This window comes from Oreochromis aureus, linkage group 3 (genome assembly GCF_013358895.1).
Source record: "Oreochromis aureus strain Israel breed Guangdong linkage group 3, ZZ_aureus, whole genome shotgun sequence".
In the NCBI taxonomy this organism is placed as follows: Eukaryota; Metazoa; Chordata; class Actinopteri; order Cichliformes; family Cichlidae; genus Oreochromis; species Oreochromis aureus.
In genome coordinates, this window is record NC_052944.1 from 21,677,051 (window position 1) to 21,693,093 (window position 16,043).

Here is a 16,043-nt window from a genome sequence, read left to right on the forward strand (position 1 = left end):
TCCCTCCGAAGGGTGGCTGGCCTCTCCCTTAGAGATAGGGTGAGAAGTTCAGCTATTCGAGAGGGGCTCAGAGTAGAGCCGCTGCTCCTCCACATCGAAAGGAGCCAGTTGAGGTGGTTCGGGCATCTGACAAGGCACCTCCTGGGTGAGATGTCCCACCGGGAGGAAGCCCCGGGGCAGACCCAGGACACGCTGGAAAGATTGTATCTCTCGGCTGGCCTGGGAATGCCTTGGTGTTTCCCCGGACAAGCTGGAGGAGGTGGCTGGGGAGAGGGAGGTCTGGGCTTCTCTGCTTCGGCTGCTGCCCCCGTGACCCGGCCCTGGATAAGCAGAAGAAAATGAATGGATAGATTTTTATTTTCCTTTTATTTTTTTGCTATACTCTTTGCACCTATGAGAAAACAAACTTCTACCCTGTGGGGCAAGGAATGACCTCCAGTAATATTTGAAGACCACTAGATGTCCCTACAATGCCTCTACACATCATGCAGTGGCTATGACTGAATGTCGAATAAAAACAGCTATTTTTCTTATTATTATTCTTTTTTAAAAATGTTTATTATATATCCTTTTTTGCCTTTTACATGATTTCTTCTGCACTGAACCATCAGTGAAATTAAAGTAAAAAAAACCAAAACGTGTGTGTTGGAACTGAGAACAGGGCATGTATTTCACAAGGAGCAAAAAAACCTCGTCCGGCACAGGAGTGCTCTTATTCTCTGTCTACAACAATGTTTCTGCAAATATTTGTATACGAGAGGAGGCTGATGGAAACTTCTTCCAGGAGTAAAACTATCAGTCAGAAAAGAAGAACCATGGCCTACTCTCATAAGTATCTGGGGTTTTTCTTCGACAGAGACATTGTCAGCTGGTGTTTACGTTTTTGGTCTGATCTGTGAATGCAAAAGAGACCTTTGCAAAACTAACAATGGAAAAAAATTACAGTGAATTTTCTGCAATCCCTGAGCTTTAGCTCATATTTCCTTAAAAATACAAAAACAAACAAGAAAATAAACTAAAACAATAAACAAATATTTTTTTTATTGTTAATTTGCTTTATGTAAAAGTGATTCAAATGTATAATTACAGAGTAAATGGCTTCACTTACTTATGATTACATGATATAACTGTAATGGGAAGCGAAGGCAAAAAGAGAACAAGCATTAAAGTGAAACAGTGTAAGAGGAAGTTGAAACAATATCATGCGCACATTGCTGTGTATGTGGCCAGGTACTTGCAACAGTCCTTTTCTGTATCTTCAAATGTGTCCGGTCAGACAAACAATCAGGTAACAATCTATTTAATGCTTTAACATAATACACTTTAATTTGCTAACTATTTGAACATAGGAAACGAAGTTCATGGGCATTTCCTTAAATCGTATACGATAAAATTCAGTGCCTGGTTTAAAAAGATAGAAAAACATTCACAGACAGACAAATATTAACAGCTGGAGGTTATCTCGTGGTTATCTTTGTGTCTTTGTAGGTTCGACTAATAGTTATCATGCCAGGGAGTCAGAGACCACAATTCATGTGTGGACTACGAAACATAATAATAGGTGAGGGAGCGACGTTGAAAATCTTTGCACATGTGCAGATGGTGCATACTGTGATTTGTGACTGACAAAGCGCTGCATCTGCCTCCTTCAGGATGTACCTTGGTCATTTTCTCCTTCACATTTGTTGCTCAAGGAATACTTGGTAAGCAAGAGATACTGTTATTGCAATGTTCAGATCAGATTCATTCAAATGTATTTTTATATGTCACAAAAATACCAAAAGGTTGTGTTTTCAGAGGGAGAAACGTTTCGTCACTCATCCAAGTGGCTTCTTCAGTCTCAGCTGACTGCAGGTTTCCCCAATCTTATAAACAGTAAATTTGCACAATAACTGAAACTAGCACCACTGAAGGAACAATGGGCTGGGAGGTCAGTCACTTGATTCTTAATATGATGATCAATGATCAACAACCACTGATCAAAGCCCACTGGTCAATGGCCATGAGTACCATTCACAGAGAGTTGGGGAATGGCTGCAATCACAGCATTGTAAGATGGCGAAAGATGTACCCTTAGGCCCCCTCCTCGATTCAGAGATGGTTTTTCCCTTTTCATGTAAATGGCCTCCTTGACTCCGCGCTCAAACCAGCGTTCCTCCCTGTCCAGGATGTGTACATCCTCATCCTTGAAAGAGTGTCCACTGGCCTGTAGGTGTAAATAGACTGCGAAGTCCTGGCCTGACGAGGCAGCTCTTCTGTGTTGTGCCATCCGCTTCACCAGAGGTTGTTCCCAATGGAGCAAGGAACTGACCTCCCAGCCCATTGTTCATTCAGTGGTGCTAATTTCAGTTGCTGTGTAAATGTACTGTTTATAAGGTTGGGGAACAACTTCAGTCAGCTGAGACTGAAGAAGTAGTGATGGGAATTCCGGCTCCTTTTAAAGAACCGGTTCTTTCGGCTTGGCTCAATAAAAAGACCCGGCTCTTTCGGCTCCCAGACGGCTCTTCAGGTTGTTTTGTTGCTTTAATTGCTTTAATTTATTTATTTTCAACAACAATTATCCACAAAAGGAATTACTAATGTAAAAAAAAAAGAAAAAAAAAAGTGGTTTCATTTATATATGTTTACATATAAATATATACGATGGCCCCTAGAGACAAAGCACATACATAATCCAAAACAAATTTGTAGCGTTAACTGAACTTCCAAAACAGAGCTACCTAGATCACTTAAATTACACAATTGAAAGCATATGTGTATTGTTTGTGTATTTATACACAAGCACTCATATATATTCAAACACTTTAAAAAAAAAAGTTCATTTACCTGTTGCTACGACACACCAAATCCGGTCGTTGGTAATTACTGGCTTGTGTAGCCACTAGGTAACAAAAGCTCAACACTGCCCCTAGCATCCTGGAGCACTTCTGTTGTGTTTTGGATTTTGTACGTGCTTCGGAGTTTGTATGTGATTTGAAATTTACCGAAATTCTGAGCCACATATGGCTCAGAATTTATTGAATATTATTGCCCATTTGTGTTAACTCTCAAAGGGATACTGTGCTAAAGCTTTTTTCTTTCATTATTTCACTTAGCTGATTCCCAAAGTGCAGAGGAGATCACAAAGAGCCTGGCAGAGATGATTGTGAAAGACCTGCAACTTCTTTCCATAGTGGAGGATGATGGCTTCAGGAAGTTTGTGAAGACACTTGACCACTGCTCCAAAATTTAATGGAGGGGAAACTACCAGCACTTTATGAAGACTGTTGTCCTAAGGTTAGAAAGGCACTGAGTGGTGCGGACAATGTTGTGCTCACCAGTGACATGTAGACATCAGGAGCCACACAGGCATATTTAACAGTCTCATGCTACATGATTGATGAAAACTGTCAAATGGTGGCATAAGTGCTAGAAACACGTATGTTCCTGGACAACAACCTGCAGACAATATTTGTGCACAATTAGTTAGACACAGAGGAATGGGGCATAACGGACAAGATTCTGGCTGTTGTAACAGATAATGGTGCAAACATGGTTGCTGCTGTGTGCAAAGCAGGATGGCCACACTATTCATGTTTTGCACACATTTTAAATTTGGTGGTAAAAGACTCCATTAAAGCCCTGCCTGACTTGCTTGAGCTTCAGCAGAAAAGCAGTGCTATTGTTGCTTTCTTTCACCACAGCACTAAAGCTGCAGACAAGCTCAAAGACATCCAGAAGCAGCAGAAGTTTCCTGAACAAAAACTAATTGAAGCAGTTGAGACAAGGTGGAACTCTACATTCTACAATTCTCAGGGTTTTTTGCTTCCAAGTCCCTAAAATGGAGCTTTGCAGAGTAAGAATAAATATTAAACTGGCTGTGAGTTCAAACATTAAATTTGGAAAGTGATTATATTATACTGTAATTATGTTGATGTTATACTGAATTGCTTTACCTGCTTTAAAACATTTTCTATTGTATATAAAACCTTTGACCAATTATTTTAGTGGATCATTGCAGAAAGAGTCTGTGGTCCCATGTTTCCAGAGGGTGGAGGACATGTTTTCCCTACAGAAACAGTTACGTGTGAAGGAACAGGTACATGGTGGATTCGTTGCAGAAATGTGCCCAGCTTCTCACAGTTAGTTTGCAAAATGTGGCATCGACACAGACTGTCCAGATAGTCCAGTTCATTAGCAAAGAATTAAACAAATGTTGCATGAGAAGGAACAGCAGGAGGAAATACAATATTTGCAGTGTAAACTTCAAAATGTGGAAGCAGTTCACTAAGAGATGAAGTACAAGCTTCAAGTAGAAGAGAAGAAAAATGAAGGGTTGCAAGTAACGTTGGATGAGACAGTGAGATGAAATACACAAATGCTGAAAGACAAAGAACAGCAGGAGGCAGCACACCAACTGATGAAGTGCAAAATTCAAGAATTGGAAGCTTTAAATCAAGGGATGCAACGCAAGCTCCAAGACATGGAGAGTAAAAATCAAAGCCTGCACACAATATTTGATGAAGCCCAACAATGAAATGTACAAATGCTGAAAGAGAAGGAACAGCAAGAGGCAACACAACAACAGTTGGAGTCCAAGCTTGAAGTAATGGAGAAAAAACATGAATAGCTGAGAGTGACGTTTGATGAAGCACTCAGAAAAAACACAGAAGTGTTGAAACAGAGGGAACAACTGCAGGAGACAGAGAGAGAGATGCAGGGTCTTCTCCACGACATTGCGAAGAAAAGTTCACACTTGCAAGTATTTTAAAACAAAGCAAAGGAGAAAAACGTGAAACTTGAACTTGAGCAGGAGAAACAACAACTGGAGACAAGATGCATAGAAGTGCAGAATTCAAGAAATGGTGAGCAAAAGTACACATTTGCAAGGACTCTATGACAAAGTCCAGTAGATATGTGTTCCTTTGTTGATGCACTTCTCACTTTAATCTGACAACTCAACAAAACAGTTTGTACTTTAGTTGGGGCAGTGACCCCCAAATTAAGCAAGTGACTCCAGCAGATCCCGGGAATGACATCCAAGATCTCTGTCCAGAAGAACAGAGTCCTGGGAAGAGCAAAGATACTGCAGGGAACCCTCGAGCTCCCAGGCCTCTGGTAGAGAACCCAAGCTTGAAGAATAAAGACAGCCCACAGGTGCGAGAGGGGAATTTGTTTTGTTTAAATATATATAACAGAACAAAACAGCATATGCAGCATGCTCTGATGCTGTGGTGCATGTTTTGATATGCGAGTGTCCTAAGCATTTTATCAGAGTGACAGCCTGTGGAAAGAAACAGATGTCTGCTGGTTTTGGTGTACAGCACTCTGCAGCGTCTGCCAGAAAGGAGGAGTTGGAACAGGTTGTGACCAGAGTGCTGGGTCTGGGTCTGAAGTGATGTTGCCTGACTGTTTCTTGATTTCTACAAATCCTGAACTGATGGCTCCTTTCAATGAGGAGCAGCAGTGGCTCTACTTTGAGCCCCTCCAAAATGACTGAAATTCTTCCTTATCTCTAAGGAAGAGGATAGCTACCCTTCAGACAAAGATCATTTCCACCGCTTATATTCACAGTTTTATTCTTAGTTACTGCCCAAAACTTATGACCAGTGGTGGGAATAACGGCGTTACAAGTAACGAGTAATCTAATTACTATTCCTATCGTTACAACGGCGTTACAGTTACTAACAAGGAAACACGGTCCGTTACTATTTTTCAACAAACAGACGGTTGAAGCTGTGTTCAGCTTACCGCATCTTATATCAGCTGCACGGAAGTAGCTGTAAGTAATCTGGACGCTACAGCTTTAAGCAGCTGCGCGCTCCCGCGGACAGTAATCACGATCACTAGCACAACACCTGGAGCTAAGGAGGCAAAACAATCGCGTGAGTGCTGCTGTTTGACTGAGGAAGAATAAAGTAGTCGTGGTAAGTCAATCACATGGTGCCAGTTTTTAAATTGTGTTGATAGGTGTTGAGCTCGAAGAGTTTTCTTCTTCTTCGGCCATGTTCTCTTAATAATGCACACACTTGGTTGGTTGATTACTTTCCCCGTTTCTTTTATTGTCCGCAACACAGGAGGGAAAAAACATACATCCATTTTTGGCAGTTCGCGCTTCACAACAACAAGGAAGAGGAAGTGAAGTCCTCTATGATCACCAAAATAAAATCATTTCCAAAATAAAATGACAATCAGAAAACGTCTTTTACAACACAAGATAAATTAATATATTTAGTCATGAGAACACAAATCTAACAATAGGCCACGTAAAACCAGAGTCATGATAAACAATATATACGCGGCGTGAGTGACGGCGAGAGAAAGAGGGAGAGAGAGGGAGAGAGAGAAAGAGAGAGAGAGAAAGAGAGAAAGAGAGAGGGAGAGAGAGAGAGAAAGAGAGAGAGAGAGAGAGAGAGAAAGAGGAGAGAGAAAGAGAGAGAGAGAGAGAGAGAGAGAGAGCAGGAAAAGAGAGAGAGCGAGTTTTGAGATGTGAGAGATTTGTGACGTTTAGCGTGTTTGGAGTGTGTAGTTAATGTGTTGTCTTGTGTAGTTAGTGTGTAGTTTTGTGTTGTGTGTCAGAACAATGACTGCTGTCTCCAGGTAGAAACAGCAGTGATACACCTGCTGCTGTCAGACCTGCAGGTATCAGGCTGTGATGTTCTCCTTTATAGTGGACAGAAATTATGTTTTGCAGTGGCACAAATAATTTGTGTGGCATCTTATTGAAGAACAGCTGATTGTTCTGTAAATAGTTTGAAATGGTTATTTTAAAAAGGGGTAAAAAGTAAATGGATGCAAATAACTTTGTTGTTTGCAAAACTTGTGCATAGGATTTTAAAATTGACAATTAATATTTGCATTTGAAGTTATGAAATATGATTCATTAAACATGTTTATGGTTGTTACAGTAAAAATATAACTTTTCTACTGTGATTTTATGTTTTTGTCTGATTTTAGATCAATTCTGGTTATACAGTATGACAAAATGAGAACATAACTGTAAATTCAGGCACGTGAGGTTGCGCTAAAAAGAATGATACCAAACAAGGCAAAGCAAATAGTTTTTAAAGGTAAAATGTGGAGAGAAAATCAAGAGTAGTAAAAAAATGGCCAATTATACCCTGGACGCCAGAGGGTTAAACGTTCTTTGTTTTGTTTTTAAGTAACGCAATAGTTACTTTTCCAAGTAATTAATTACTTTTAGAATATTGTAACTCAGTTACTAACTCAGTTACTTTTTTGAAGAAGTAACTAGTAACTATAATTGAATTACTATTTCAAAGTAACTTGCCCAACACTGCTTATGACCATAGGTGAGGTTGTAGGTCGACCAGTAAATTGACAGCTTTGCTCCTTTGCTCAGCTCTCTTTACCATAAAGGACCTCTACAGCGACCGTATCACTACTGCAGCTACCCCAATCTGTCTGTCACTCTCCTCTCCCCACCAGTGAACAGCAGACTTGGCGCTTTGAAGCTTTGACTTTAAATTTTCTCAGGTAAACTTGTTTTGACCTCCAACAGTCTGAATGTTGCATTTACGCCTTCACATCTGGGTTCAGTCAAATTTTTTTGATTTGATTAATTCGATCCCCTTTTCACTCTTACTGAAAATTATTAAATATATTATAGATAACCTCGGTCAGGGGCAGGTAAAAATGTTCATGCATAAGCAGAAGTCAAAATGAAATAGGAAGTCAAATCTATGTTTGCTGAGAAAATACAAATGAGCACAGGATTAAAAAAGAGAAGAGAAAGCAGGAAAAAAAAGTCACTCAATTCGGAAGTTAAGACCAGTATTTAAATAACGTGAACTCTTCCTAATCCCCAGATGTTCTTCTAATTTTCATAGACAAGGTTGGAGGAAGAGGGACTCAAGAAGGTACAGTATCGTGTTTACACTAGTGTAGTTGTTAAAAAAAATAACATGAAATTTACCCAAAATTTTACTACAATGTCTTTGTTGGTATTACATATATCACGAAAAAACTGTAACACTTGTTTTCAAATATCACCCGCCTGACAGCTTTCTGTGTGCAGTGCTGTGATTGTTGTGAACAGAGCTGGAGCTTCTGTGTCTTTTCCTTTTAAAGTTATCATTGGAGACGATGCCTGACACTGACACTGACACGTTTCGGCGCATCCGCAGACCTAAACCTCCATCTGTGGTTGTAGGTAAGAACTGGTGCCACGCTGACCTCACATCAGCAGACGGTCGTGATGACTTTAACATGTGTTCTGTTTTTGCTTCAGGATGTTTCCAGGTGATTTCGTGCGTCATGCCCATTGCTCAGTTCGTTATTGGTAAGCACAGGTGCACTCACTGTTACCAAGATGTACACATTTTTATGATTTTATGAAGTGTGGAGTTCAATAATGTTTCATGTGTCATAAAGGAGCATTGTACCAGTTTGACTGCCCCAGGCAGCCCTACATTCCCATCTACCTGCTGGTGATGGGAGTAGTCTCCATACTGCTGGCTCTGCTCTCCATCCTTCCGTGTCACGCAGGCTTCGGCAACCAAAGCGGCGCCTGGAGCTGCCTCGTCTTACTCTTCTTCTTCTGCTGGTTCATTGCTGGTAAGCTGAAAGATTCGGATGGCTGACTAATCTGTGGACAAACTAAGCAAACCTAATTTCAACGAGCAGAAAGCAGTTTTTCTTTTTTTGCTTCCCAGAAAGCAAATGTAAGGGTCAGCATGTAGGTAAAAACTTCAGACATGTTCACACAGTTACTTCCTGCTATTGTTACTCATATGTTACTTCTATTAGTTTCCTTAGTTATCTCCATCAGACCACACTATTTATGTGTGTTGTTACAATAAACTGACATTGGATTTTGATTAATTAGGAAGTGAGAGCTTGTTGTCTGAGACTGAATGTCTGCACTTCAGTCACATCTTGATAGTTTGATTTTAAATTCACTCTGCTGGTGAACAGAGGCAAATAAAAAAATGTGTGATTGTTCAAAAACATGTGGAACCCATTGTTTTCATGTATGAAAGTTCTTGGTATCAGTTATGAACTCACAGCGACCCATGTTTCAGTTCTCCTGTTTGTTTTGGTTTTATAACCTGTAACTTTAAAGTTTGGTTTCACTCTAGGACATCTCACTGACTTAATTTTCTACATATATAACTATTCAAATAAAGCACCTGCAGAAAACACTTTCCATCACTTTTGAAAAAGACAAATATATTAGGTGTACCATAATTTTATTGGGACATAATTTCCAGAGGTGGGAACTAATACTTTACTTTACTTGAGTATTTCTTTTCCTGTTAACTTTTTGCTTTTACTATGATGTGTTTTGATAAATGATGTATTTTTATATAGTGAAACGTCCTGCAATGTAAACTAAGCTATACTAGCTTTGTGTTACTCAAAGGTTGCATGAAGATACTTAGTAGTTTTGTGCAGGGTAAACAGGTTAGCTTGCATTAATGTGGTTCATTGACAGTAGATCACTGTGTTGGACCGCTGCACAGTGGCTGTGGTGGACAGTGTTAGGTTACATTAAGTGTAGCAGAGATTAATTTACATTTAAGCTGACGACACTTAGATTTATTGACTGAAATCAACCTTTTTACCAACCTTTTGTTGTCTAGTATAAAGACAACATACAGTAGGGTGAAACATCTTACTTTACTTTATTGATTTATATAGCACTCTTCACAGGATAAAAACCACAAAGTGCTTCACAATAATATAAAACATCTGCTGACACCTTTTTAAATTCAGTTGTGTAAATCTACAAAGAGCAGCAGGTCAGCTGATCACAGGCTGCACACTAAGAAGATCTACTGAAGCTCATCAGAAATTATTGTCAGTTGTGAATATTTGCGTCACCTTGAGTCACGACAACAGATCTTAGTGCTCCTCCACCCCTCTTTTACCGTTTAATTAGAATTACACTTTAGATTTGAATAACAATTATATTCTCATTCTCTCACTAATATTATTCTATTAATATATTAATATAACAGAAGGTCCTGTTACCTGTGCATATAAATGATTAGTAGAATTGTGATTCAAAGAGCTACTACTTACTTTCCTACTTTCAGAGCCTGGACTTTTTTACTTATACTTGAGTAAAAAAGTGGGTTCAGTACGAATCAGATGAATGCACACTGCTCATGAAACTCTTCACTTCTATATTAAACATTTTATATTTGCTCTGTCTTTCAGGAAATGTGTGGATCTACTCCGTCTATGAACCCAACTACAATAAGACAGTAAGCAGGGATGTGTACTGCAACAAGACACTCTACCTGTTTGCCTTCTGGACCACCAACATGAGCTACGTCCTGTTCGGCTTTTTGCTTTTCTGTACCTGTTGTCCGTGGTGTCTGTGTGGTGAAGATTAAAATACATACACAAAATATTTTATGGTACAGACTTGAGATCAGCGACCCACATTTACATACTGCTAGGATGGGCTGAATTTTAACAGTAAGGGGCACAAGCTCAGTAACCTCAGTAACCACGCCAATAAGTCAAACCTTATTGGCGTGAACTTTCAACGAAATCTATCATGGGAACAATAAACTACCACATTGTAACTGGTTCCCTTCATATGAGAAAAATAAAAATATTTCAGTCTTTGTTTGCCGTCATCACTTTTTAATTTAATCTCTCCAGCTATGTTAGTTTTTAATTCCTATAACTGTCATGTTGTGTCAAATTTGACTGATTTAAAAGTTTTATGTACCTAATTTGATTAGACTGACCTAAGATTCCATGACTTTGTCCACAAAGAGGATTTCAACACAAAAATAAATTGGATTCATCTGCATCCAACTTTGTGTGTTTTATTCAACATTTCTACACTCTTGGTTTTCCCGGTCAAAAATAGCCGGTCATTAGAAATTAATGGGAGAGACAATTAGCGTAAATAACTCAGTACAGGTACATGCCCATTTGTCACATGTACACTCGCAAGCACCTATACATGTGCATAAACACACACACATACACACATACAGACACCTTTGGTTACTTGGGAAACACTATGCGAACCTCAGTGCCCAGGAGAGCCTCTCTTCTACAGGAATAGCTCACAGGTCACTGTGTGGCACCATCATAGCAGGTCAATACACCTTAAGTGAGACTCTACATATTTGATCACTACACTGGTGAGGAGGAGAGAGGCCAGGAAACTGACAGAATATAGTCTAGACCAAGAAATGACTGGTGAGGAAGAATTCAGTGATGAAGAGGAGCTGAGGCTGCTGTCAGATTTAAGTAAAAAAAGGGAACTTTTCCCACCTGAGCATCAAGTTAGGCTTTTAGCTTAAAATGTCATCAGGATTAACACAGGACTGGCAGAATGTGCCGTACCCTGGACTGTTGACATCAAATCCTGCTTCAATCAGTTCCTGACTGAATCTCTCAAAACCATAGTGATAAATTTGACCAACCTCAGGGGAAACAGTTTTAGCACAGTTTTAGCACAGCAATTGGAAGGAGGTAACCCATAAACACAGCAATCCTCCTGGCAAGTTCTCCCAGCGTAACAGGAAGTTCAGACAACAACAACACATTGATGTGTGAACACGTTGCCAAGTTCTCGTGCAAACATTCTTTTCTTGCCCTTCAAACAAGACACACAGGCAGGTAGTGCTGCAACAAACTATTTGAATATGCTTTTTATTGCTGTCATATAATACATCTGTTTTATTTGTTAACTACATGAAACACACATAAAGTTTAAACCTTTCTTTTTTATATATTACATGTTGGGTTTGGCACGTATTACTTCTCTTTCACAGACTCGTGAACACTGTTTTTGATCTGCCTTGTTTCTCTGTTCATTTATCATTTACCTGACAGTTAAAGACAACCTGAGCTTGTCTCACAGCTTCCTTTGTGTCTCTGTAGGTTTCATTTTTAAGTAGTCACGATGCCAGAGAGCGATAGACCTCAACACACTTGGATACCTCGAGTAATAAGTAAGAAAGTGATTTTGAACAGTTTTGCACACGTCTGCAGCTGCTGCATGGTGTCATTTGTAACTGAAACCATATCTGCCTTCCTTCAGGGTGTATCTATGGGATTTTTCTCATCATGTTTATTGTTCAGGGGATTGTCGGTAAGTGAGAGAGGCACTTTATTCAGACTGAATTTATCTACATTCATTTATGTGTTGGAAGGAAAATTTGAAAAATCAAATAACAAGAACTATGCAACAACGACTTGGCAGTTGTCTTCATTTTCATCCTTGTGCTCTGCAGGATGTGTGTACTTTAATGACTGTCCAAGGGCGCCCTCCATTCCTGTCTTTATGGTTATTTGTGGATTCATACCTGTCTTGTGGGGATTGAGCTGGTGTAAGAACAGGTGCAGTATTTTCTGCGACTGTCTGTTCCTCTGCCTCTATTTTGCCTGGTTCATCATCGGTAAGTATCCTGGTTCTGGATCATGTGACCCAGCATTTTGAGGAACTTTGCTTTGAGCAGCCTTATTAAACAGCTCGCTTTCTGTTAAAATCAAGTTTTGTTCCACGCTTCTACTTTTGGGTCCACACTTCTAACTCCACACAGTCTGTAGAGTCACATTGTGACAGTAAGCTTGAAGTTATATTCAGCTTCTTAACAGTGAAGGTTGCTGTTGTAATACACGGCCAGGCACTGCAGTACATACCCGATGTGATTAGCAACATGATGGTGAGAAACTATGTATTTCTCAAAGACCAAGTGAAGCTTCTCATGACTGAAATTAGACCAAAAACAAAACTTAAAGCAAAACTATTTTTGGAAAGTGGTACCATTATTGTCCTGTGCTTACTGAAAATGCAAGCCTGTCACTTCAGCCTCCAAACTGCTCTAAATGCTCACTTTATGATTTTTTATACTGTTGGCTCTGTACAACTCTGGCTGTGAGCACAAACGCTACATTACACTCATTCATCACCAAGGACAATTTGAATCGCTTACCTTGTATTATTTGCTCCTGAATGAAATGATTGGTAAAAGTACTAAGTTGATAAAAGAGCTTACTGTTTTGTTTGGGTGATTAAAGCAAATGTTCTCAAAATATATCACAGTGATCATGTGTTCTGATACAATGATTACGTGGAATGTAAATATGTGCAAATGCAATGAAATCAGATTTGAAAGAATGACTAGTGGTGTTACAAATGTGATCAAATGTGAGTTTTGTACTGAGAGATTTGAAAATGCACACTTTAGTTATGAAAATAGTGCCAAACCAATTTTAAAAAAAAAAACTGTAAGAGATTGTCCTTGGTGATGAATGAGTGTAACTGAACTGTAAAACTGTACACAGCAAATATTATACTTATGTTCAGACATAAAAAAAAAAAATTATATAACTATATATATACGCATATACATATACACAGACACACACACACATGAAAAAGGGAGAAAAAAACCAAGTCATTTACATAAGCAAAATATATTTTTATGTTATTTTATTCTTATCACTTTTACACAATTAATCAAGCCGCTCATTAACATTGGGCCATAAATTTTCATCAACATCACAGTGGATGTCTTCGTTGTTCAGGCACCGTGGGAAAAATCTCCTGGCATGACGAATCCAGGCTTGACATTGCTCAGCAGTTATATCACCACAAGCTTCACACATGGCTTGAAGAAGGGAGACATGCTCATGGGGATGGCGATCATACACCTTCCACCTCCATGTAGAGAAGAATTCCTCAGTTGGGTTGAGGAAAGGGGAATATGGTGGAAGGTAGAGGGTCATGAAGCGAGGATGGGTTTGAAACCATTCCTGAACCAGCTGTGCATGGTGGAAGCTGACATTGTCCCACACCAACATAGACGATGTCTTCTCCCTGACAGGCCTGCTCCAGTTCATTTAAAAAAAAAAAAAAACCCCACACACACACACTATCAGGTGTTCAGTGTTGTATGACCCTAGAACTGGTCTACAACCTACCACACCATCTTCAGATATAGCTGCACACATTGAGATGTTTCCCCCACGTTGTCCAGGGACTTGCCAACGTTGCCAGATTGAAACCGGCCTCATCAACGAAAATATACTTGTGATGATTCACAGCAGCGTCCAGCTCCATCACCCTCTAAAATGATCATTTAGTTAGTTTTTTTTACAGCTAATAGTTGTCAGTACTGTTACAGTAATTGCATGGCAGTTTAGTGTTGTACCTGAATATATTCTGAACGCAGTTGTTTCACCCGGACATTGTTCCTCTCAAAAGGAACCAAGTAAATTTGTTTCATGGAAACCTGGTGCTTCTTCAAAAGCCGGGGAATCGTTGGAAGGCTAATTGATGGCACATTGGCAAAGGTGTCATTGCTGTTCTCAATAGCCTGTTTGATTTCAGACAGCCGTATGTCATTCCTTGCCCTGACCATTTCCACCACAGCCAACTCCTGCTGGTCAGTCAAAACACGTGGGCGACCACCACCAGGTTGTCTCCTGTTAATTCTGAGGACAATCATATACTGTCAATATTCAAGTATTACCAATCACATTGCTGTAAACTGACAATTACATGTTGTTCATCTATACAATAGGGTACTATTTTTTAGAAGTGAAGTTGCTATAGCAGACATACCGGTTTTCTTGGCGAAAAGTTTGGATGATAGAGCTGACAGTTGACCTTTGTAAATTAGGCTGTATCAACCTGGCAGCCTCAGCCATGGTAAAGCCTCTGTTAACCACATGGTCAACAATGATGGCCCGGACTTCATTAGAGATGATGGTGCGTTGTCTTCTGCCTACATTTCTCTGAAGACCACCTCTCTGTCGAGGAGCATCACCACCTCTTTCTCTTTGTCTGTGCCCACCTCTCTGTCGAGGAGCATCACCACCTCTTCCTCTTTGTCTGTGCCCACCTCTCATTTGTCTGAATTTTGCAATACCAGCAAAATTCAGACACAGACACACAAACACACACATGCACAATTTTACTGATAAGTGTTTCTCTGCCGGATAAGTCTGTATGTGGCAGTCATACAGACAACTGGACGGTCCAAAAGTTGGCCTATACTGGCTGAGGTTTTAGTAGAGTTGTGGCTGAACCACATAAAAATAAATCATTAATTTTAATCTCCCCAATCAATGATAATGTTATGTTGGAATGTTGTTAAAGAGGGTCAAAAATGTCTCAACCCAGTTTGTTTTGCAGATTCTGTATTGCAGCTTTAATATAGGGAGGACACAACTTCCAGACTGTATGAGTAAAATCAGGTTTTTTCTCTTTGTCAGTTTAACAGTTTCTGTTTTGCCTGTCACTGTTCCCTGTCTGTTTCCTTACCTGGTTCTTCCTGACCTTGTACTTTCTCCTCACGTTCCCCTCTTTCCTCTCTCCCTCTTTGGACTGACAATCATACACAAACAGATTGTATTCAATTAGATGAAAAAATTACATTAATATGAAAAAAAAATTATTAAGATCACTAACGAAAAGTCCTCTCTCAGTGTACTTTCAACCAAAAGGCAAATAACCAAACCACATGAACATCTAATAAAAGATACAAATATTGAAACACTGATCCAACATTATCCTTTATTGATGGATCATTTGTTCTTACACTTTTACCTGAATGTGGCTCCTGTTTTTGAAAAAATTTCCTTATATCCATTATGAACCTGGCTGTCTCTCTGTACACAAACACAAACACACACACACACACACACACACACACACACACAACAGGAGTTATAAGGTTAATGGGCATTCAGTCAGTTAGCTAGTTAGTATCCATTTCAAACAGGACAGTGGTAACAACAGCAGGCTACGGACAATTTTAAGTTTTAGATTTTAAATAGGCTGTATACATTTCAGTGGGAGCAACAGGGTGTCGCTGAATTTACTACAGAGTAGGACGGATTGTAGGGTAGCAAACATCATTGGAAAACACGTTTTCAACACTGCAGGTTACCTGGGTGTAAGGTTTTTCAGCTAAAAAGAAACATGACTCCTATCCAGTGTTGGTCAAGTTACTTGAAAAAAGTAATCAGTTACTAATTACTGATTACTTCCCCCAAAAAGTAATCCCGTTACTTTACTGATTACTTATTTTCAAAAGTAATCAATTACTTAGTTACTT

The 16,043-nt window shown here is 39.5% G+C and overlaps 1 protein-coding gene and 2 long non-coding RNA genes across 6 annotated transcripts; 2 read left to right on the top strand and 1 right to left on the bottom strand.

Moving 5' to 3' along the window:
• The first annotated feature begins 1,206 nt into the window (after positions 1 to 1,206).
• On the top strand, positions 1,207 to 1,764 carry LOC120439365. Its single transcript, XR_005612593.1, has 3 exons — positions 1,207 to 1,288; positions 1,489 to 1,561; positions 1,653 to 1,764. It is a non-coding gene; the product is annotated as an uncharacterized LOC120439365 (long non-coding RNA).
• A 4,081-nt stretch (positions 1,765 to 5,845) lies between these two features.
• LOC116330747 (transmembrane protein 272-like) lies at positions 5,846 to 10,776 on the top strand. Of its 4 annotated transcripts, XM_039609409.1 has the most exons (7): positions 5,877 to 5,906; positions 7,343 to 7,476; positions 7,809 to 7,859; positions 8,071 to 8,152; positions 8,231 to 8,281; positions 8,374 to 8,556; positions 10,165 to 10,776. In XM_039609409.1, the coding sequence occupies exons 4-7, from the start codon at positions 8,086 to 8,088 to the stop codon at positions 10,341 to 10,343; spliced, it is 480 nt and encodes a 159-aa protein (XP_039465343.1). In that variant the 5' UTR covers positions 5,877 to 5,906; positions 7,343 to 7,476; positions 7,809 to 7,859; positions 8,071 to 8,085; the 3' UTR covers positions 10,344 to 10,776. The 4 variants fall into 4 exon arrangements, with proteins under 4 accessions (XP_039465346.1, XP_039465345.1, XP_039465344.1 ...); XM_039609412.1 differs by lacking the exon at positions 7,343 to 7,476 and having other exon boundaries at positions 5,846 to 5,906; XM_039609410.1 differs by lacking the exon at positions 7,343 to 7,476 and having other exon boundaries at positions 5,856 to 5,906; positions 7,830 to 7,859.
• A 2,996-nt stretch (positions 10,777 to 13,772) lies between these two features.
• LOC120439263 lies at positions 13,773 to 14,602 on the bottom strand. Its single transcript, XR_005612504.1, has 3 exons — positions 14,546 to 14,602; positions 14,133 to 14,415; positions 13,773 to 14,047 (listed from the first exon to the last, which is right to left on the bottom strand). It is a non-coding gene; the product is annotated as an uncharacterized LOC120439263 (long non-coding RNA).
• Positions 14,603 to 16,043: the final 1,441 nt, after the last annotated feature.